At 50.1% G+C, this 23,951-nt stretch overlaps 1 protein-coding gene across 15 annotated transcripts in view; it reads right to left on the reverse strand.

Annotated features, from left to right (window-relative positions):
* Positions 1–23,951, reverse strand: part of PTPRU (protein tyrosine phosphatase receptor type U) — a 77,886-nt gene that overhangs the window by 24,060 nt on the left and 29,875 nt on the right. For all 15 annotated transcript variants that reach the window (XM_047725899.1, XM_047725896.1, XM_047725891.1 and 12 more), the window contains 8 exons: positions 23,339–23,647; positions 18,474–18,583; positions 17,952–18,153; positions 17,486–17,588; positions 14,857–15,130; positions 14,164–14,200; positions 13,288–13,426; positions 6,706–6,863 (listed from right to left, as the gene is read on the reverse strand). In XM_047725899.1, coding sequence (XP_047581855.1) covers positions 6,706–6,863; positions 13,288–13,426; positions 14,164–14,200; positions 14,857–15,130; positions 17,486–17,588; positions 17,952–18,153; positions 18,474–18,583; positions 23,339–23,647 — 1,332 coding nt within the window. The remainder of the gene's footprint in view (positions 1–6,705; positions 6,864–13,287; positions 13,427–14,163; positions 14,201–14,856; positions 15,131–17,485; positions 17,589–17,951; positions 18,154–18,473; positions 18,584–23,338; positions 23,648–23,951) is intronic.

The raw sequence follows: 23,951 nt of genomic DNA on the forward strand, positions 1-23,951 counted from the left end.
CCAGCTGTCAGCAAGCTGGCTGGGGGTGGTGCCCATGCATCCTGCTTCTCTGAGTCTCTCCAGAGGACTCAGCAGCAAGGCATGCGCCCATGCTGCCCCCACTTCCCGCTCTCCCCGCAGCCCACCAGAGTTGCCTGCCCAATCACACTTCTCTGTGTGCTCACCTACACTGGCTACCCCCTCGCCCATGCCTGCCCTTCCTTTCCCAGCTCTGCCTGTCCAGATCCTGCCCATGCCTGGCTCCTCTCTGCAACTCAGAAAGACCTGCATTTAAATCCTGGTTCTGTCACTTTCTACTCCTTTGTTAAATGACTTCCCCTCTCTAAGGCTGTTTCCTCTCGGCTTCCTCATTTGTAAGGTGAGTTGATAATAGCTACTGTGCTGGGCGGGGGTGAAAATTTAATGAGGGAGATCATAGGGACAACATGATAAATAAGTGCATGTCAGTGAATTTGAAAACCTAAATGAAATGGGCAAATTCCTAGACAAGTAATAACACAACAAGTGGCTTGAAAAAAATAGAAAGTCTCAATAGTCTTTTACTCCTTTAAATAAATTGAATTAAAAGTTTAAAATTTTTCTATAAAGACTGTTTTATAGGTGAATTCCACCAAACTCTCAAAGTATCAATTATTCCAATCTTTCATAATAAGAGTAAAGGAGACGAAACCTCGGTATATTTTACATGACTAACAGAATCCTGGTACCAAAAACCAGACAAGGATAGTAGAAAAAAGAGAAAATCATGGGCCAATCTCACTCCTGAATACAGCTTTGAAATCCTGAGCATTATTTTACCTATACTGAATCCAAAAAGACATACAAAATGTAATGAATCATGACCAGGCTGAATTTACTCCAAGTATGGAAGGTTATTTTAGCTTTAAAAAATCTGGAAATGTCACTCACCTCATTAACAACAACAACAATACACGTATATATGATAGTGCAGAAAAAGCATTTGGTAAGTTTAATGCTCATTTAAATAAAACCTCTTAGCAAACTAAAAACCAAAAAGAACTTTGTTAACCTGATAAAACATTTGTACCAAAAACTGTAGCGAACTTTATTCTCAGTGTTTAATGTTAGAAGCATTCCTTTTAAAACCAGGAAAACAAACAAGGATTCCTGATATTACCACTTCCATCCAACCCAGTGCTGGAGATCCCAGCCAGTGCCACGCAGAAAGACAAGGAAAAAAAAAAAAAAAAAAAAGGAAGGGAAATGAGACAGAAGAAACAGAACTACCCATATTTACAGATCCTCTGATCATACTCAGAAAACCTGAAAGCCTGTACAGACAAAAGAAAATTAACAAATAAGGTTCTCAAGGACTATGGATATAAGATCAATATATATACATAAAAAATCAACAATATTTCTCTATATGAGCAACAATTAGAAATGTAATATTTTAAAAGTGTACCATTTGTATTGGGAAAACTGGACACCCACATGCAAAAAAAAAAAAAATGGAGTTGGACTCTTACCTCACACCATATACAGAAGTTAACTCAAACTAGAACAAAGACCTCCATATAAGACTTAACACTAGGGGCGCCTGGGTGGCTCAGTGGGTTAAGCCGCTGCCTTCAGCTCAGGTCATGATCCCAGGTCCTGGGTTCAAGCCCCACATCGGGCTTTCTGCTCAGCAGGGAGCCTGTTTCCTCCTCTCTCTCTGCCTGCCTCTCTGCCTACTTGTGATTTCTCTCTGTCAAATAAATAAATAAAATCTTTAAAAAAAAAAAAAAGACTTAACACTATAGGGGCGCCTGGGTGGCTCAGTGGGTTAAAGCCTCTGCCTTCGGCTCAGGTCATGATCTCAGGGTCCTGGGATCGAGCCCCGCATCGGGATCTCTGCTCAGCAGGGAGCCTGCTTCCTCCTCTCTCTCTCTGCCTGCCTCTCTGCCTCCTTGTGATCTCTCTCTCTGTCAAATAAATAAATAAAATCTTTAAAAAAAAATTAAAAAAAAAAAGACTTAACACTATAAAACTCTTCAAAGAGGGGCACCTGCATGGCTCATTGGGTTGACTGACCATTCAACTCTCGATTTTGGCTCAGGTCTCAGCGTCATGAGATCAAGCCTCATATCTGGGCTCTGCACTTAGCATGGAGCCTGCTTGAGATTCTCTCCCTCCCTCTCCGACTGCCCCTCCCCCACCCCCACTTACATGCTCTCTGTCTCTCTAAAAAAATGATAATTGTTTTAAGAGCCAAGACACCTTTCAACAGACGAATGGATAAAGAAGATGTGATCCATATACACAATGGAATATTACTCAACTATAGGAAAGGATGAACATCCAACTTTTGCATCAACACAGATGGGACTGGAGGAGATGATGCTGAGTGAAATAAGTCAAGCAGAGAAGGTCAATTATCATATGGTTTCACTTCATTGTGTAACATAAGGAATAGCATGGAGGACATTAGGAGAAGGAAGGGAAAAATGAATTGGGGTAAATCGGAGCGGGAGATGAAGCATGAGAGACTGTGGACTCTGTGAAACAAACTGAGGGTTTTAGAGGGGAGGGGGCGGGGGGAGGGTTAGCCGGGTGATGGGTATTAAAGAGGGCACGGATTGCATGGAGCACTGGGTGTTATAAACAAACAATGAACCATGCAACACTACATGAGAAACTAATGAAGTACTACATGGCTAATGTAACATAATAAAAATAAATACATTAAAAAATAAAAAGATAATTTTTTTTAAACTCTTAGAAGAAAACACAGGGCAAAAACTTCATGACATTGGATTTGACGATGATTTCCTGGCTATAACACTAAAAGCACAGGCAGCAAGAGAAAAAAACAGACAAACTGGACCTCACGAAAATTTTTTAAATTTTGTGCATCAAAAGATACGATCCATGGAGTAAAAAGGCAATCCACAGAAGAGAAGAAAATATTTGCAAATCATATATCTGATAATGGATTAATATGTAGAGTCCAGAGAGAACTCCTAAAACTCTACAGCAAAAAAAAACCAAAAAACCCAATTCAAAAATGGGCAAAGGGCTTTAAAAGATATTTCTCCAAAGAAGATACACAAATGGTACATGCCCAAGGTGGCATCATTCATCATTCGAGAAATGCAGATCAAAACTTCAGGAGGATACTATGTCATACCCACTGGAATGGCTACTATGAAAGAAAGAAAGAAAGAAAGAAAGAAAGAAAGAAAGAAAGAAAGAAAGAAAGAAAGGAAGGAAGGAAGAAAGAAAAAAAGAAAATAACCAGTGTTACAAGAATGTGGAGAAATTGGAACCCCTATGCACTGTTGCAGGGAATGCCAGACGGTACGGCCACCATGGAAAACAGTATGGTGGTTGCTCAAAAAAATTAAAAATAGAATTACCATATGATCCAGCAATTCCACTTCTGGGTATGTACCCAAAAGAACTGCATCAGGGTCTCGAACAGATATGTGCACACCCATGTTCACAGCAGCATTCCTAACAATACCTAAAACACGGAGGCAACCTAAGCATCCATGGGTGGATGAATGAATAAGCAAAACGTGGCCCATACATGCCATGGAATATTCATCAGCCCTAAAAAGGAAGAAAATTCTGAAAGATGCTCGAAGATGAAAGAAGCTTGAAGACATGCAGCTAAGTGACATAAGCCAGTCACAAAGACACAAATGCTCTATGATTCCAGGTCTATGAGATAATGAGAGCAGTCAAATTCAAAGACACAGCAAGAAGACCGGTGGTTGCCAGGGGCCGGGAAGAGACGGGAATGGGGAGTGACTGCTTCATGGGACCAGAGTTTCAGTTTCGCAAGATGAACAGAGCTATGGGGTTGAATAATGGTGATGGTCGCATATTATGCGTGTGCTTAGTACCCCCCAAACTGCACGCTTAAGAACAGTTAAGATGATGAAATCTACATGACGTGTTATTTTACCACACACACCCACACAATGTACCATTTGCAATGGAAATCAAAAATACAAGGGACCTGAGGGACCTGAGATGTGCAAAGTTTTATGGAGAAAATTATCAAAAGAGATTTAAGACCTAAATACATATAGGGTTATGTATATCTTCTCCATGGATGTAAAGAAGATGTCCTAAGATGTCAGTTCTCCCCCAAACTGATCTAAACATTTAATACAAATCCACCCAACAAAGTTTTCCAAGTAAATTAAAAAGATGTTTCTGAAATGTATGAGAGGGACAGGTGCCTGGATGGCTCACTCAGTTTAGCATCAAACTCTTGATTTCGGCTCAGCTCATGATCTCGGAGTTATGAGACTGAGCCCCACATCGGGCTCCATGCTGAGCGTGGAGCCTACTTAAGATTCTCTCTTTCCTGGGGCGCCTGGGTGGCTCAGTCAGTTGAGTGTCTGGTTTCGGCTCAGGTCATGATCCCAGGGTCCTGGGGTCGAGCCCCACATCGAGCTCCATGCTTGGCAGGGAACCTGCTTCTCCCTCTGCCTCTTACCCTGCTCATACTCACTCTCTCTCTATCCCTCTCTCTCAAATACATAAATAAGATCTTAAAAAAAAAAAAAAGATTCTTTTCCTATCCAGCTACCTTTCCCCCGTACTGCTTGCACACAATCCCTCTCTAAATAAATAAATGAATGTAATGAAATATATGAGAAAGAGAATGAGGACAAACATAGCCAAGACATCCTTGATAAGGAGCAAAGCCAGGAGAACCTGATGTACCAGATACAAGACTTAGGTAACTCTAGTAATGAGGAAATCAGGTATCAACAGATACAGGAATCACCAAAGTGCCTAATCAAAGAGAATGAGGAGCCAAAAAATAGTCCACAGATATACAGAAGCATGATCTGTGATGAGGGTGGCCTTCAGCATCACTGGTGAAAATACGCACTGTAACAGAAGCTGGGACATGAATTACTACAGAAAAAAAAAAAAGAAAAGAAAATATAAAAAAAGAAAATCCTTCATTCCTCTGACACACAAAAATCAATCACAGATGGGTAAAGATTGAAATGCGCCATGCAAAATATAAAAAGGTTTAGAAAAAAGTAAAAAATATTTTATGACCCTGCAAAGGAAGCGTTCTCGAAGAAAACACAAAAAGTAGAAATCAGAAAGGAAAAGACTGATGAACTTGACTGAATTAAAATAAAAACTTGTTCCTCCAAAGACACTATAAATAACCTGCGGAGATGAGCCACAAATTGAGAGAAGATATTTGCAATTCATAAGTGAAAAGTGATTATCATCCTAAATATATAAAGAACTCCTAAAAACCACTAAGAAAGCAACAGAAAACCTAATAGAAAATTAGGTAAAAGGCATGAACAGGCATTTCATGGAAGAAGAACGCTGAATGGCCAATAATGATTTGAAAAGATGCTCAACCTCATTAGTAATCAGAGAAATGCAAATTAAGACTATAGAGAATTACCATTTTATACAAACTAGTTTGGCAAAAGGGAAGAAGCCTGGCAAATTCTGAGCTTGCCGTGGGGCTGCGGAAGCTCTCGCTCGCTGCTGCTGGCTGTGAGCACAGGCAAAGCCACTCTGGGACACGGCTCGGCACCGTCTTCCAGAAGGAAACAGAAAAGCGCTCTGCAATCCGGCTGCTCTACCTCGCAGATCTCCCGAGCAGAGGCACCTGGAGAGCCATGTAAGAACCTTCACAGCAGCCTCGTTTGTAATAACCAGAAAACTGGAAGCAGATCTGATGTCGCCGGATGGCAGAAGAGAGAAATCAACGGTGATACATTCACATAATGGAAAACGATACATCGGAGAAAAAACAAAAGAAACTAGAGAGAAACACCCACCTCGCCAAATATGGGAATGACAATGCTGGGTTGAGAAACAGTGTGATTGCACTTGTACGAAGCTCAAAAAGGAGCAAAGTTACACAATACGCCGTTTGGGGCTATAGGTACACCGGTGAAATGACTCCCGAGATGGTAAGGAAATTATAGACTCAGATTTCAGAGGGGTGCGGGGGGGGCATAGTCTCAGGGAGGGACCCCAAGACGGTGTCCTAATTCACCAGTGTGGCTCACCCGTGCTTGTTGTATTATCACTGCATGACTTCCAGAAGCATTACATATTTTCTTTTATACACATCAACGCTAAGTAGAATAAAAAGATGTGTAAGGAGGTGATTGATGACAAGCTCCAGACACATAACAGCTGACCCACCGTATTCCACCTACACGCTGGGCACAGCTCTCACTATACGAGATACATGTAATAGCCAGCCTGCTCTCCACCACACCTACCAGTGAAGATGACCTTTAGCTCCATTTTATACACAAAGAAGCAGACACCCCGAGAGGTTAAGCAGCCAGCCCCAGGTCACACAGCTAAGGGGATGTGAGAGGCAAACCCAGGTCTATCTAACTGCAGAGTCATCTCTTTTCACCACTGGTCCCCTCCCTCTCCCACAGCAGCTGCTCCGCAGGCTCGAGACTGCTCTGGTCCCCTTTGATCACACGTTGTCACTCCTTTCTCTGACTCCCCAGAGCACTTCCCACAATCAACATGTGACCTCGAATGCCCCCCATCCAGGAGTCTATGTCCTCCATCTTCCTAAAGCTCCCCAGTGCAAACGGGTAATACCCATGCCTCCCCTGCATTGCCTCGTTTTGGGTTTGAGATGTACCAGAACTCATTGGAGGGGCTCGGTCATCCTGGCTCGGATATGGAATCCCAGAGCCCCGAGGAAGGGCAGGAGGGCCATGCACTCACCTCGGGGGCTATAGCCATGGGTGTCCATGAAGGACAGGCCCAGCCGCTCATCCTCCTGCAGGGTGCTCTGGTCCGTGAAGCTCCGGTCCACCGCACTCATCATGTGGGTCTTCTCCTGGCGGTAGTTGACAGTGGCCTTGGTCATGTTCACCGGCTTCCTGAAGAGAGGGGTCGACAAGACACATGGGTGCTGAGCTGGGCAGGACAACACCCAGAGGTGGATGGGGAGGCCAAACAGTCCGGGGGCTTTGGCCCCAGGAGACTATCTAGAAGCATCTCCGGATACTGAGAGGGCTCTGCATCTATCCTTTGCTCGCCAAAACCAGAGTTGCTACCTCCCCCGCAAGGGACTGGGCAAAGTCCCTCTTCCTGGGGACCTTTGCTGAGGACAAGGGATGAAGCCCAGTGGTCTCAGGCTGGAACGTGGCCCCTGTCACTGGCCTGGAGGGCTCAGGAAATGGGTAGGATAGTCACTCTGGAACTATTCTGGTACCACAGCACTCACCCCATCCAAACTAGGAAGATGACCGCCCCAGCTCCAACCCCAGCAGGCCCCCATAGCCATCTTCCTTTCCCCATCCTCACTGAACATGCACCCTGAGAACCCCTCTTCCCCACAATGGGGGTGCACTACGGTCCTCCTTCATGGCAGAGAGTCTGGCTGCTGCTTGGCCAGTGCTCCGGAGTTTTCCTCTGGGCAGGGGATGAACTCCAACTGGCTTCTTCCTATCCCCAGAGCCCCCAGGACAGTCCCACCATGGGCCACACTGGATGTCCATATTCCTGCCACTGCCCACCAGTCCATCCAGCCACTGGAAGCAGCAGAGGGAGGAAGCAAGAGGCCCGGTCCCTCCTGAGAGCCTTGCGAAGAGGCCCCCAGACAAGGGCCCTGCACAGCCCAGACCCGCAGCCCAGCTTTGCAGATGAGAATGGCAGTGTGTGACCCCAGAGGACTCAGAGGGAAGTGGGAGGAAGAGCAGGGGGCATAGTCCATGACCAACGTGCTGAGCAAAAGGGAAAGAGGGAAGGACTTGGGACCTGTCTTGAAACTGCAGTGGAGCCAATCACAGGGAAGGCTCAGGATGAGATAGCCATTCACCCTGCTGGGCCCCACAGCATGCAGAATGTGGGTAGACCTGAGGGAGGACTTCTAGGTAAAGAGGGCTCAGGAATCTTGACCATCAGTGGAGAAGAAGAGGCTAAGGAAGGGTTCTTCCCAGAGGCAAATTCTAATCAGTCTGCAGTCGAGAGCTGTCCAAGGCAGGGAAGACTGGGTGACCCCAACCACCAAGCTCTGGGCATCACCCTCACCATGGCCCAGGGCACAGATGAAGAGAAGCCTCTGTGGCTATGACCTTGACCACTGACATAGGAGAGAAGGTGGAGGGGGAAGGAGGGAAGGAGAGGGAGGTGAAGAGGGGGCAAGGGAATCAGGAGGATAAGAGAAGGAGGAGAGGGAGGGGGAGAGACTAAAGGGACCATGACAAGGAGAGAGATGGGGAAGAGGGCAGAGAGAGGGAGGGAAAGGCAGACACCAGCAAATCACAGGGAGGACAGACAGAGGGCCATGGACAGAGGACAGCAGTCAAGCTGTGCCTAGAAGGCAGTCTCCAGTGGTATGCCCCAGGGCTCTGCTCCCTGCCCAGGACTCTCGGTTCACTTGGGAGAAGAACTACAAACACCAAGCACCCAGCTCCACAGAAGACAGAAGCCGAGGGACACGGGACACAGCCGGCCACCAGGGGATCTCAGGGTGAGAGTCAGCAGATGGAAGGCAATCCTGACACTTGAAAAAGTTCTGCATTTAGGGTCAAACAAAAGCCATGGAGGGTGTGGTTGCTGGAAAAGCTGGTGTGACCCTGGATGGTGTGGATGCAAGTAGGGGGTCCAGGAGGAGGAAGGGAGAGACCCTGGTCCTCTGGGCTGTCCTGGGGGCACCTGAGCCTGCTCTGCAAGGAGGGAGGACAGGCACAGGTGCAGGGAATGTTCTGGAAGGCTTGCAGAATCAGAGAAGACAGAGGCAGAACACAGTGTACCATCAGGAGACCAGGCAGTCCAAAGGGGCCCGGTGGTAACCCCAGCTCTGGCACCTTCTGTGACCTCTGACCAGTCCCTTCACTCTCTGAGCCTCGGTCATTTCATCAGTAACACGGAAGGGATCATGGAGCGTGCTTCTCAGGGCCCGGGCCCAGAGGAAGAGCCCAGAAATGATGAGTCTGAAGAGCCTGAGGCCGCCCGGCTGGAGAAGGGGCTCGTGCTGACCTGAGAGTTGTGTGCACCGTGGGGACAGCTGCTAGGGAGGGGGCGGGCCTGCCCCAGACACGCGCACACACATGCCTGGCTGTGCACCCCAGAGAGGGACTGGTGCGAGGCCCTGCACATGAGGAGAACGACCTAGGGCCCGAGGGGGCGGGGAAGGGCTACTTACGGGTAGTAGGAGTAGGCATAGTGGTCCCTCCTGGCAGCGTGCAAAGAGAACAGCACAGTTGGGCCCATGGTCCTGCCACACGGTGGGCTGAGGGCAGTGCCCAGCCCGCAGGGAGGGGTCGGCTGCTTTCTGTGCTGGGGAGGGCGCTGGCCAGGGACCAGATGGGTCAGGAGGACCTTCCCTGTCCCAAGGGCTGGCTGGGCTCAGTCATCGAAAACCAAGACCCGAAGCCCCTTCCAGAACCTTCCCAGAGCCCGCTGCTGGAGGGAGGAGGAGATGGGGAAAGGGCCTGGGGAAGGAGAGCTTTCACATAGTCACACACACAGACACAGAGAGAAATACACACACTTGCACACTCACACATAAACGGACACACTCACGTGGCTACACAATCACACACAAACAACCTCCCTCACATGCTCACAGGCGCCCCCACTCCCCACTGCAGCCCCACCCCTCAGGTCCAACACTCCTCACACCTGCAGGCCCCTCTGCCTCTGCGGGCTCAGCCCTCTGCACACACCTGTGCCTGGGAGGGAGCCCTGGCTGGGGGGGCAGAGGTGGGGAGAGGGCTCCTACTGGACTCTGGGGCAAAGGTGAGGCCCACCCTCCCCAACCCAGACTGCCCCTGCATGTGCGATCCATCGAAGGAGCCGTGCTGCCCCCTCTGGGCACCCAAACCATGGCTTGGCTCTGATCCCACTTCACAGGTGGGGAAGCTGAGTCCCAGAGAGTCGTGGTCCTCCTAGGCCTCTCTGGGGGGTCAAGGGCAGAGTTTAGACACCTGTCCTAAGACCCGGACCCCCAGAGCCAGCTCCCTCCTGAGGCCCCGTCCAGGCACATCCAGGGGTCCTCCACTCACCTGCCCCCACACCTCCCCACCAGGAGGGACCCCCGGGAATGGCCTTCCACAGGGACTCCTGCAGACTGGGCAAAGGGAAGGAGACAAGAGTGGGAGACTGAGGCCCAGCGAGGGCAGGAGAGTGGCTGGAGGCCACACAGCACGTCTCCTCTCCTCCATCCCAGGAGAGAGAGGAAGGTACAGGCCTGTGGCTGGTCATGGGGACCCCAAAGAAGAGGGGGAAGGTGGAAGGAATGGCATCCTGGTCTCAACTGTAACGTCATGACTTTTCAAGAGCCTTCCACAAAGACTCCCCGATAATTACCAACTCTATCGTGTCACCTTTACCCTCTCTCTGTTACCCTCTCTTTTCACAATCTGTAATTATCTGTTTGTGCTGTTTCTAGTTTAATGTCAGGCTCCACACTAGCTCCAAAGGACAGCATCTTCTCTTCTGCCCATGGCAGGCTCCCAGAGCCCTGGACAGCGCCCAGGACAGGACAATCCCCCAATAAATATTTCATGGAATTGAGTAATCAATAAAGAGGGAAAATAAATAAAAGAACTCCACCTCTGTGAGCATCCCTATCCTCCCCCAAAGGAGTGAGATTAACAATGACCCCGCCCAAGGGCCCACTGTCAGCCCGGCTCCTCCCTGCCTCTCTCCACCTGCTGAGCTGGGAGTTGGGGGGGAAGGGGTCAGGAGGACCCTACTCCACTGGGCCAGGCCCTGGGGATCCACAGCCAACAGGACAGAAATATCTCTGCCCTCATGGAGCTCTCAGTCCAGCAGGGAAGAAAAACAACTGAGCCTAAGTAAAGAACTCTAAGTAAAAGAAAAAGTTTAGGGAGAAGAAAGCAAAGGAGAAGGGTGGGATTCTGAAAGCAGAATAAGAGCTATACCGGCCTAGGGAGTTCCCCAAGCACAGATGCCTCCAGGCTCATTGCCCACCCCAGCAGGGCAGAATGGGGAGCCTGACCACCCGACCCCCGACCCCCACCCAGCGTCTCCCACCCCAGGCCATCTCCTTCCTCCAACAAGGATGCACAAGGGGGAACTGGGTATCAGCCTTCCCTCAGCAACCTCCCGACCTGCCTGCGACATTTAATGTGGGCCCCTCCATGGCTGGCAGGCCTGCTCTGTCCCCCGACAGTGCAAGGCAGACTGGAGGAGCCCTGAGGGGCACGGTAGACCCTGAAGGCCAGGATAGGATTTCAGAGGGGGGCTGCATGAGGTGCTAGAGAATGGGACTGAGTGGCTTTTAGAGGAAGGAAGGAAGGAAGTCTGGGGGGATCCTCAACACTCCGGGGGTAGCCTGGAAAGGTTTCCGGGATAGCACATGTGCAGACTCATGGCTTCCTAATGAGGCTCCAGCAGCATCTCTGACCCATCCTGTCCTGGGCCCAAGGCTCTCTGCAGAGGTGGGTGACACCCTCCACTGGGCCCATCCTCTCTCCTTGAGGATCAACTCTAACGCTTCAAATACTACTTACAACTGGACTCCAGTTGTAGGTAGTACAACTCAGCCCCAGGATCTGACCTCTCCCCTACAGCCCTCACCATCTGCCCCCTCTCCACCCCACTGCACCCCAGTCCCCCACAGAGGAGGAGTGCAGATACTTGCTAATTCTGGGCTTCTACTGCATGCTGGCCACAGTGAGGCCCTTCATATCCGGGCCCGAAGGAGCCCGGGTTTTGTCGTCAGGACTGGCTTCAAACCAGACCCTGTCACTTACCAGCCGAGTGACATGGTCAAGTCGCTCAGTTAGTTTCCTCATCTGTGAGAAGGGGCTCAGACCTGCTTCATGGGTCGGGATCCAAGAAGGAAGAGTTCTCTGATGTATCCTGATGCTAGAACAGTGCCCGGCCCATGGCAGGGGTTCAGTAACTAATGTTCTAACGGATGGGCGTGTGTAAAGCCCTGGGCGCACGGAAATCCGCATTAAATGACAGAGTTTAAAGAGTTTATCTCAAGAAGCTGTGCAGGCACTAGGGAAGGGAAAAAATCAGCTTCACGCCTTGGACAGGCCAACCCCACCTGGCCGGCAGACTCTACCACCGGACTCCCTGGGAGAGTGTCTCTCTGCTGGTGCCAGGCCTCGGGAATGGCAGCTCTGGCCAGTTTTCTGCTAAGTAGGCCAGATCCTACTTATCAGCTCCTGGCAGCCCTGAGATCCAGCAGCAGCCCCGAGATCCAGCAGCAGCCCCAAAACAGCTGTGCAGAGCCCAGGTCCAGAGAGAGCTCCCCGAGTGACCTCGGGCAGGGTCATGCCCCCTGGGACCTTGACACCTCCATCCTCCCATTAGTGTGCTTGGACCAGTGTCCTGGGGCTGCCTGGCAGTGAATGACGTGGAGGGGACGGGAACCAGAGTGGTCTCAGAAGCTTCCCTCACTGCCCCACCCAGAGGCTCTGCCTTCATCTGTTCCATGTACTGGGCCTCCTACGGGAGGCTGAGCTGGTGTTTTGAAAACAGGTTCTGTTGCTTTAAGACAATCTGAAAACCACTAGACTAGATGTCCTTGAACCAGGCAGCTCTCACCTTCTGGGCTCTGAGCCTCCACAGTTCTAAATTCTGAGATCTTTAGAATCCCAAGTCCTGGATTTCTGGAACTGAAATTCTAAGTTGTGGATTCTAAGAGGTGCTGGGATTCATGCTGCCCACTGTAAGATGCCCTGGGAAAGGCAGAGCCAGACCTTGGAGGCCAGGGGGGGATGGTGGTGGGGTAGGAGCGAGGTCTCCTCTGAGTTGTGGGCCCAGGGGGACGCCACAGGGCTCAAGAGTACAAGGGTCCGGGGCAAGCTGAGCCCCAAGGAAGATGGGGCCAAGAAAGAACCGTGGTTCAGGTTCCTTGGCTTCAAGGGGAGTGAGCAGCACCCCCACTGCTCAGGGTCAGCACCACGACCCCGTGGTCAGGGCAGACAAGTCGGTAGAAGGTCTGCAGGGGGCTGGAGATTCAAAGTCAGGTCACCTCCACCCCCTCCCCCACTGGAAGAGCCCAGCAGGCACAGGGGGGCAGTGCCCACGTACAGCACAGCTCCTTGGCAGCAAGCGTGGAACGCCCTTCCCTGGATAGTGGTACCTGGCACCAGCCAGACCTGAGCTCCAGCCAAGCCACTCCAGCACAGTTTCATTTGCAAAGGCTCTGGCTTCCCGTTGCCTGGCTTGAGCCCGTCCTTAGGCCTGATGCCCAGACTGGCAGCCCTCCACACTCACCAGGCGGCTGCCCTCCCAGGCCCCAGCCTCTGCTCCTCTGTGTCCACCAGGCTTCTGAGAGAGCCTTGGGGGAGTCATGGCACCAGCCTCACTCACCCCTTACGGATGATGACAATGATGGCCCCCAGGAGGAGGATGAGGACAGCAAGTCCCCCTGCACAGATGCCCAGGATGAGCCCCATCTCCTCCGATCTCTGGGACACCTCCAGGGGTCGCTTGCTTTCCTTGCAGGCAGCTGGGGAGAATAAAGCATGACAGCGGGTCAGAGGGGAAATAGGGACCACCTACCTACAGGGTTTGAGTCCCAAAGAAGACACTAACACATGTGCACAAAGAAAACTGCTCCCTATCCTCAGCCCGTAGGCGGCCTTTCAGTCCCATCTGCCCCCTCACCATCCTTATAACTTCTGCACCCCCATGGACCCCATCAGGAAGAGCTCCCCGTCCTCTCTACTTTCTCAAATCCTCCCATCCTTCAGTGGACAGGGGATGGAGGCTGCCTGGGGCCTTCAGACTCACTCTCCTGCTCTCCTGAGAGGCAATGATGGGGAGAGAATTATGTACCTAGGGCCTGCTGAGAGCATCTCAGGAAGGGGGACCAGCCACATTCCCTGTCTACACTGCAGGGTCCACCTCTCCCCCACCGCAACAAAGGGGGCAGATACAGAACCCAGAACCGGTGCCCAGTGCCATCATCCCCACAGCCCAACCATAATAGGTCCCCCTCCGCAGACCTGTTCCAGGCCCCTGCCAAAACCACTTCTGTGACCATGAGAGGAGAGAGGGAGGTTAGCCCTACTGCCCAGGCTAGGAGAAGGAGTCTTTCAGGTGGGACAAACAGGGACCTGACCCAGGTCTGCTGGACCACTCTCCTCTGCTCCCACAGCTCTGGGAGCTCAGGACCCACCCCGCAAGAGCCCAGAGGGGAGAAACCCTCTGCTAAAGGCCAGGAAGGAACCTAGCGGGGCTTACCTTTCCTGGCGATGCGGATGCAATTCAGCCGGGTCTCCTGGAGACAAAGATGGGGGTCTCAGCAAGACAGAAGCCCCAACCTAACCCTCCCCAGGGGGATCCTTGGCGAGCTTGTCTTGGGCCTGGTCAGGGCTTGTCCAGTGCCCATTGTAACCAGAGACACCCCACCCCTCCCGGAAGGAAAGAAGGCCTGAGGGGGAAGCAGGGAGGGGAGGGAGGGCCCTGCAAAGAGGGCAATGACTTAGGGAAGGGGAATGAGTTCAGAGGGAGCAGGGGAAGAAATAGTGTGGGAAGGGGGTGGCCGTGGGGCTGGTTAAGAGGGGCGCCCAGGGAGGAAGGAGCCTGGAGAAGGGGAGGGCTTCCAAGAGGAGGTGGGTGGTGGGACTCAAGGCCTGGGGAAAGCAGGACCCAGAAATGGACCCCTGGAGAAAGGAGCCTAAGACAGACACTAGCGCCTCAGGGAGAGGGCAGAGATAGACTGGGGGCTTAGACATAAGAGAGTCTGGGGTAAAGGCTCAGGAAGGGGAGATGCTTTAAGAGAAGCCTGAGGTCAGGAGGCTCAGGGAAGGAGGGGAGGGTTCTGGAGAGGGGTTGGGGCCGGGGGAGGGGCTCTGGCCTCCTAGGGGGCTGCTCAGATGGCTCTGAGGCCTTGTCCCCAGCCTATCCCCATCACAACCCCTGCTAGTCCCTCACCCCCTTCAGGTGGCTTGTTGCCTGGAAGTAGATGAGGTAGGCCTTCCTGGGCTCAAGCGGTGGGTTCCAGAAGCCGCGATAGGTCTGGTTGTCACCCACGGTGAAGGGCATGGCTTCCGGCAGACTGCTGGCCGCCAGTTCTGCCCCAAAGTAGTGCACCAGGCCACGGGCCAGCGCCGCATCAAAGGTCAAGGGCACTGGGAAGCAGTCCTGGCTGCCTGGCTCCCGACGAAGCCTCCGCTGCCGCTCCTCCTCCACGATCACCTGGTACACACTGGACAAGGAGGGGACAGGGCAGTGACCCCAGGGCCAGGAGATAGGGAGAGCCATCTGGTGGCAAAGGGCATGGGCTTTGGGGTCAGGCCCAGCCTGGGACTAATCTTGGCTCTGCGTCTTACTCGCTGGACAACTCTCTTAGCCTCTCTGGGCTTCAGTTTCCTCCTCTGTAAAGCCAGCGTGATCACAGGACTGTTCCACAAACTAAATGTAAGGAAGGAGGCAAGCTTCAGAAGCAGCCAGTGCCTGTCAGCTGTTAGGCCTGTGACTAAAGTGGAAAGAACTCGGGCCCTGCTCAGTGGCACCAAGCCCTAGAGCTCCACCCTGGCTCTCTTCAACCCGGGCTCCTATGCCTGCCACAGGACCTGGGGACCCAAAGCCTCAGGCTCCACCCCAGTACCTACGGCTCCCTTTGGGCCTCTGGGAAGGACAGTCAGACACAAAGTGTTCATTCATTCAGAAAGTGCATGAGCTCAGACGCTGGGCCCTTGCTAGGTGGGCACTTGGGGACCTAGGCTTTCTGGAACTGACCTCCAGTTAGAGAGACAGTCACGGAGCAAGCAAGCAAGGCCACACGAATCCTGCATCTGGTACTCTCCCAACCTGGAGGCACCTCGAGTCTGCAACTCGGAGCCCGTCATCTCTGGGTCCTGACAGCTGATTTGTTTTCCCTCGTCCCCATTCCCTCTGATGTGTGTCTCCTGGTCCCGACTTGTGTGTTTCTATTTATTTTTATCAGTTTACTGAATGCCCTTTTGCTGTGAGCTCCTTCAAATCCTCGGTGGAACAAAGCCAAGAGTAAATAAGTGAGTGCTGACAAATTCAAATATTTCTAGTCACAGGCTCGGTCACATCTTGGCGTGTGACACCCGTTCTGACAGCTGCACTCTGGGAAGTAGCAATGCCTTTCCCTGGCTCTCCAGCTGTTTCTTCCAAGCTTCGGAGCTGTGGGGGAATCACCCCAGTGCCCTGGATTGGGGCCACACAGCTTCGTCGCTCATCACTAGCACACTGCAAACACCAGCCCAGGCCCCCCTCAGCCTCCATTTCCCAGGTCAAGGTCAGGCCTCCCCTGGCCCCAAACCCCACCAGGAGGTGAAAACAGTCAACACTGAACAAAGCATCTTGACTGGGATGGTCTCCAGTATGCAGACAAGGAAAAGGAGAGGTAAAGGGACGTGCCCAAGGTCACACAGCTACTACGCCTGCTCCCAGACTCAGCTGCACAAGGCCCTGAGGCTCCTGGAAATGCAAAATGACCCTCAAACACCCTGACGTTGACCAGAGAGTCTGGGAAGCAGCCCGGGACAGGCTCTGCAGTAGCAAATACAGGGGAGGAAAAGCAGGAGAAGGCGGGTGAGGACATGAGGGGGTGTCAAGGGTATGTGGCCAACCTGCTACCTTCTCAGAGACTTAGCAGGATTTTCCCACACCCAAATACAGGCCATCACCTCTCCGGGTGCACACATCTTTGTGGGAGGATGGGGTGGACCAGAGGGACAGGGAGGCCCTGTGACTTCAAGAAAAGGTACAGGCTGTGCAGACAGACCTGGGTTTCAAACCCCAGCTCTAGCCCCTGCCAGCTGTGTGACCTGGGGGGCAGGGCCACTGAGCCTGTTTCCCAACGTGTGAAATAAGGAGACAGCTCCCCCTGCCACAGGCCACCATGAGGATAAAATGACTTGTGCAGGTGAGGTCACAAACACAGTGTCTGACTGAGAGCAGGCATGCAGACACATCCTACAAATACCCTCACGCTCACGCTCTCACACACACGCACTCACACCTCCATACCACACATTGCACATACACAGTATGTGTCTTTATCTCACACACACACACACCATCTTGTCTCCAGCACCTTCTCTCCAGAGAGGCAGCCCCAGTTTTCTCTAGGGAGAAGAAAGTGGAGAAGCCAAGTTCTAGGCCACTCCAGAGAGAGACCCCTGTCTTGCCGGCTGCCCCAGCCTTCTAGAAAGGCTGAGTCTCCCTGGCCAGGACCTTCTGGGGAAAAGGCTGGGAAGAAATAAGGCCCCCAGAGTTTCATTTCTCCAAGATGTCTGAGGGAAGACCCTCAGGAGAGGACTGGATAGTCACACCTCCTCAGGCTGATCACTGCCCAATGATCTCACGCCAATCACCATCAGACACCCATGGCTTCAGAGGGGAGCAGCTGCAGACTTTCCACCTGCCCAGGATCACAGAACATGCTTCTCCAGACACTCTGAGCCCTGAGCAGGAAACTGAGGGAGGATGAGGATGCGCTGGCCCACGTGGCGGGGAACTCTGGGTCAGAGGAGGGGCTTCCTCCCTATGGCCCTGACCTCCCACCTCTCCACTTAGGCTTTCCCACCTGATGGGCGCGCCACGGCCCTGTGCTGGCCTCAGCAGAACGGTGATGGTGTTCTCAGACTCGCCCAGGGGTGACGGCATGTCAGCATAATCAAAGCTGGGAGCTGGGAAAGGGGACAGGAATGTAATCACGGAGCCTGGCCACTAGACCAGGAAGGTCGGGCCTCTAGCCTCCTTGCTTCCTGTCCTCGGATCTCTTCCCCTTCAGCCTTGTTCCCTCCGACCTGAGCTTCCATGACTTTGGACCCCTAAACTCAGCCCTCAGATTCCATAGTCTCCTGACCCCTTGGACGTAATCCTCCCTGATCCTGAACTTAACCCCTAAATGGTACATTCTTCTCAGTGGGGGTCCTCAAGAGATATCCCCAGGACACCCCACCCCCACCTCCACAATGTGCCCTCTGCCTACAGAACCCTGGGATTGGGAGCTACCTCTCAGGGGGTCAGGCCAGGTTGGGCAGGGTTACCTGAGATGTTTGTGGTGATCTCGGTGAGTGCCGCCTGGCCAAAGCCTTTGCCCGTCCGGGCGCGCACAGAGAACAGGTAGGTGGTGCCTGGGTGCAGGTTGGAGAAGACGTGGTAGGTCTCGTTGCGGAGCTTGGAGATGGTACGTCGTGGGCCTGGCACGTTCACCGCAGGGTCTGATGACTCAATGCTCTGGTAGCTGATCTAAGGGTGGGGCAGGTACAGAGATGGGGAAGGTCATCACTGGCCCCGTAGCCTCCCACCCATCGTAGTTCAGGAGAGCTAGGGAGAAGGCTAGGAAAATGGAAGAGGTTCAATGGGACTATGGATGCCCATAGCCCAGACCGCTGGGCACCTTCACCTCTCTTCTTTCAGGGCTCCTGTCCCCATAACCCACAAGGCACAGACCCTGACCAGGAGAAGGAACCTCAGTGATCACTTCTGCCCTGCCATGCATCTCCCTCTCCAAGCTGTGAGCCCACCTTCCACCAGGGATCCCCCGCTGTAATGAGGTCCAAACCCACCTCATACTGAGTGATGAGGCCGTTGGGTTCCTGGGGCTCCTCCCACTTGAGGAAGATCATGTCCTCCAGGGGAGTGAAGGTCAGGGACTCGGCCGCAATCCCGCCAGGCACTGCAAGGGAAAGGTGGCCCAGGGCAAGGGAAAGCCGGCTTTGGAGTCAGACGCCTGAATTCAAATTCCAGCCTTGCTGTTTCCTAGCTGGCCTGCTGTGACAACTCACCCTCCCTCAGCCTCGGCTTCCTTGTCTGTGACATGGGTATGAAAATAACTCCACCCTCACCAAAATTAAATGATGCTATGTACACGAAGCACCAAGGTAAATATCAGGAACTTCATTTGATTCCACCTGTTCCTAAGAACTCAAAGGAGGTAGCTGCATTTTCATTACTGAGCAGCCTGCATTCAGCAGAGAATGTCTGAATGTTCCTATTTTGTTCCAGTTGAGTGGTTTTCAGAAAATACAGACCTTTGTCAGAGAAATGGAAACAATTGCATTAGAGTGGCGGGATTCTGGGTAGGAAATGTTTTCTTGTCTAAAAATTTCTGATTACACAAAAACTACATTCAGTGCAGAAAATCAAAATGAGCATCAAAAAAAATCAATGGCACCTAGAATTCCATCACCCGGAGACACCATTAGCATTTTCGCATAAACCCTTTCGGGTCAGGTTTGGTTTGGTTTTGCTCTAAAGCACCATCTTAACAGCAGTCACAGGGTATTTCTTCTAGGAAGAGAATAGTCTTTTGGGAAAACACCTTGATAAACCATTGTGGGGAAGCCGAAATCCTAAGGCAGGGAAAAGCAGAGCCCAAGGTAACCATCTTAAAATGAACAGTCCACAAGGCAACCCCACCCTCCAACCACCAATTTGATAAAATGAAAACGACAATTCCAAGTGTTAGTGAGGATACAGAGCAACTGAAATCTTCACACGCTGCTAGTGGGCGTGTAAACTGTCACCGGCACTTGGGGAAAACTGTCTGGATAGATCTACTTATTGTGAACATACATCCCATAACCTAACCATTCCATTCCCAGGCATTAACCGATTGGAAATGTGTATATCTACACCCTCCCTCCCAAAGAAAAGAATCTACAAGGATTTTTCTTATAGAAAATTTAAAAATTTAAAATAGGAATTTTTATATTATTCGATTATAATATAATGTAATATAAATTAAAATATAATATTATTAAAATAAACATGGTAGATTCATGTAACGGACTGCTGAGTAATAAGAATGAATTCCCTAGAACTGGACACACTACACGACTGGCTCCCTCAAGTGCAGTCAAGAGAAAGAAGCCAGTCATAAAAAGAATACACAGTGTATGACTCCACAGATAGGAGGTTCAAGACCAAGCAGAAATTAATCTATTGCATTATAGCTTGGGATAATGGTTACTCTCGGGAGGTTGTGAGTGGGAAAGTACATAAAGGAGGTTTCTGGGGAGCTGCTAATGCTATTCCTTGATCTGTGTAGGGGTTATCCTGGTGTGTCCAGTCTGTGAGAATTCACTGAGCTGTCCACTTCAGGTTAAGTGTACTTCCTAGAAGTACTTATACTAATATTTCCATGAAAAGTAAAAAAATATTAAGTAAAGAGCAGTTACTGGAAGGAAGGAGGAGAGGGACAGAGAAAGAAGGAAAAGCAGCCCAAGCGAGGCCCGGTCAGAGCCAGGTAAAGCAGCCATAACATACCTGGGGGAGAGGGAAGACAGAGGTCAACCGACTTCAACAAGGAAGGGGTCTGATGTTGAACCTGAGGCTGATTGTGAAGGGTAGTAGACTAGGCCATCCCCAAATATACCACTTTGGCCTAAGGATTACTTTGAACTGAATCAAGAAGCAGCAGATACAAGAAAAATTCTCTGCCCTCCGCATTTGCCTAAAAGCAGGACATAAATCTGTAAAAGTGTCCCCCTCCCCTCCCTAGCAGGAAGGAAAGAAGTTAAGCACCAAGTCAACACTAGACTCTCAGCAGCCCAGAAGAATCTGCATAAACTTTATGAACTAGTCCTTACCTATCACTAGTTTCCCCATATATTTGCCTCCACATAATCCGCTGTCCCTAGAATCTCAAAGTCCTTTTCCCATCACAGTGCTTCCCTAGAAATTCATTGTTCTTGTGTTAAGACACAAGGTAAGCCCAAGTTTCAGCCACTCCTTTGAGTTACGCATCACTGAGTAATTCAGTGTGTGTGTGTGTGTGTGTGTGAGACACACACACACATGGTAATAAATTCCTATCTGTTTTTCTCTTGTTAATGTCTATTCTCAGGCTAATTTATAGGGCCCCAACCAATGAACTTAAGACAAGTAGAAGGAAAAAAGTTAAGTTTTCCCTTCTCTGCATTTGCAATGCACTTCAGGGTAAATCCGCAGTCCTCAGTCCCACCCCCAGCAAAAAATCAGCACATCAGCACGGGGCCTAGGGCAGACACATTGCCATGGGTAAGGGGGCTTTGTGGAAATCAAGGAAGGAGCTGAATTTTGTGTCTGGGCCACTGCTGTGCAGAAGAGAAAAGTCCACATGTAGAGAGTCGAGAAAAATTGTCAACCAAGGAGCTCTGAGAACCTGTAGATCTACAGGAATCTAGGGGAAGGCTTGGGATCTATGCTGGTATTACAGTACCGTTATTAAGAATGAAAACTCTGGGGGCGCCTGGGTGGCTCAGTGGGTTAAAGTCCCTGCCTTCAGCTCAGGCCATGATCTCAGGGTTGGGATCAAGCCCCGCATGGGGCTCTCTGCTCAGCAGGGAGTCTGCTTCCTCTTCTCTCTGCCTGCCTCTCTGTCTACCAATAAATAAAATCTTAAAAAAAAAAAAAAGAAAAGAAAAGAAAAGAAAAAGAAATACTACACTCAGGAGAAAAAAAAAAAAGAATGAAGCAGACAGCCAGGTCTGAAATCCAGTTCGGCTACCTATCTCCTAGCTATGTGACCTTACCTGTAAAATGGGGATAGTATATAGTTGCCTACCACCTAGGCTTGTCATGGGGCTTATATGAAAAGCATTCACAATAGTGCTTGACATGTAATGAGTGCATTATCAGTATTGGTTTGACAAAAGTGGAACACTGTACCCAGCAAGAACAGAACACACAATTTTTTCAGTTACACATGGAACATGTCCCAAAATTTAACCATACATTGGGCCATAAAGCAAGGATCAAATTTCAAAAGACCAAAATTATTTAGAGTATGTACTCTGACCACAGAGGAATTAAGCTAGAAACCAATCACAGATAATTATGGAAGTCTTAAAAATCAGACAATGTAATTCTAACTCTTGAGTCAAAGAAGACATCACAGCAGAAGTTAGAAAATACTTTGAACTGAATAATAACAAAGACAGAACACATCAAAACTCATGGAAGGCAGCTAAAGTGGGGCTTCGAGGGAAATTTATAGCTTTAAATACATCTATAAGAAATAAAGAAAGGCTCAAAATCAATGATCTAATAAGCTTCCATCTCAAAAAGCTAAAAGAACAGCTAATAAAATCTAAAGAAAGTATAAAAAAGGAAATACAGAATGAAAAATAAATACACAGTAAAGGAAATCAACTAACCCAAAAATTGGCTCTTTGGGAAGATTAAAAATGTACACACCCCTAGCAAGAAAATGGTGAGAAGACACAAATTACCAAAATCAGGAAAGAAAAGGGGGACACATGCTATTGATCCTACGGAAATTAAATAAATATAATCAGAGATTATAACCAACTTTATGTCAAGAAATGTGACAATTTAAGTGAAATCAACAAATTCCTTAAAGCCCAGTACACCAAACAGATACTAGAATAGAAAATCTTAATATTCAAAAACCTATTTTAAAAAATAAAACTGTGATTAAAAAACATTGCCACAGATTCGCAGACCTGTACCCCTGGGGATAAAAATATATGTTTATAAAGCTGTAAAAAAAAAAAAAGAAAAGAAAAGAAAAAAAGAAAGGATGAATACCCAAGTTTTGTAGCAACATGGACGGGACTGGAAGAGATGATGCTGAGTGAAATAAGTCAAGCAGAGAGAGTCAATTATCATATGGTTTCACTTATTTGTGGAGCATAACAAATAGCATGGAGGACAAGGGGAGATGGAGAGGAGAAGGGAGTTGAGGGAAATTGGAAGGGGAGGTGAACCATGAGAGACTATGGACTCTGAAAAACGATCTGAGAATTTTGAAGGGGTGGGGGGTGGGAGGTTGGGGGCACCAGGTGGTGGGTATTGTAGAGGGCACGGATTGCATGGAGCACTGGGTGTGGTACAAAAATAATGAATACTGTTATGCTGAAAAAATAAAAAATTAAAAAAATAATAATAAATAAATAAATCTCCTATTGAAAAAAAAAAAAAAAAACATTGCCACAAAGAAAACTCCAAGCCCAAACAGCTTCATTGCTGAATTCTTTCAAACATATAAGGAAGAAGTATACCCATCTAACCCAAAATCTTCCAGAGAATAAATATTAGACTTTGTTGTTTCCTTGGTCATTCCTTCATTGTTTTAATTGTTTGAATCGGAAGCAAAAAATTTCTGAGAAAAATTTCAGCCTGGGGGCACATGGGTGGCTCAGTCCGTTGGATGCCCGACTCTTGACTTTGGCTCAGGTGGTGATTTCAGGGTTGTGAGATCAAGCCCCAAGTCGGGCTCTGCACTGAATGGGGAGTCTACCTGAGATTCTCTCTCTCTCTCTCCCTCTCCCTCTGACCTCCCCAAACCTGTCCTCTCTGCCCCCCACCCCACTCACTCTCTCAAAAAAAAATAAATACAATATTTTTTTTAAAAAACATTGCAGCCTCACATAGGGTGTCTGTGGAAGGCACTGAGTACACCAGGAAACAGGGCTGGGACTCTTACCATCCTCGTCCGTCTGGAAAGTGACCTCCTTGCCCTCCTTGCGCCCCTCGGGGTTAGCGAGGATGAGCCGCACGTGAACATTCCGGTAGGGCAGCAGGTTCTTGATGGTGTAGCGGCTGGCACCCCGCTCCATCTTCACGCACTCCCGGACGGTCTGGTTGTGGCTGCTGCCCAGCGTGTAATGATAGCACAGGGACACCGCATACGTGTGGCAACGTGTCACGTTGTAGCCCAGAGGTTCCCACTGCAGGGTCAGCTGGCGAGCCTGGATCTCAGCAAAAGCCAGGCCTTTGGGGGCCCTCATGGGTTCTGGGGAACCCAGGAAGCAGAGAGCAGAAGATAGAGGAAACAGGAAGAGAAGAAGTGGGACAGGAGAGAAAATATCAGCTGCTGAGATCATGCCTCCTTTGTCCTCCAGAGTTCAAGAGACCACCTAGGACACGGAACAGGGAGTAGAATTGTGTGCGCTGGAGTCAGGCGGAGCCACATCTGAATGCGACCTCTGCCCCTTGCTGCTGGCAACCACCTGCTGAGTCCCTTTGCCCCGAAAGCCTTAGTGTCCTTCCCCACAAAATGGGATAATATGCCCTACCTCACAGGACAGTTGTGAAGT

This window comes from Lutra lutra, chromosome 4 (genome assembly GCF_902655055.1).
Source record: "Lutra lutra chromosome 4, mLutLut1.2, whole genome shotgun sequence".
NCBI classification, from domain to species: domain Eukaryota; kingdom Metazoa; phylum Chordata; class Mammalia; order Carnivora; family Mustelidae; genus Lutra; species Lutra lutra.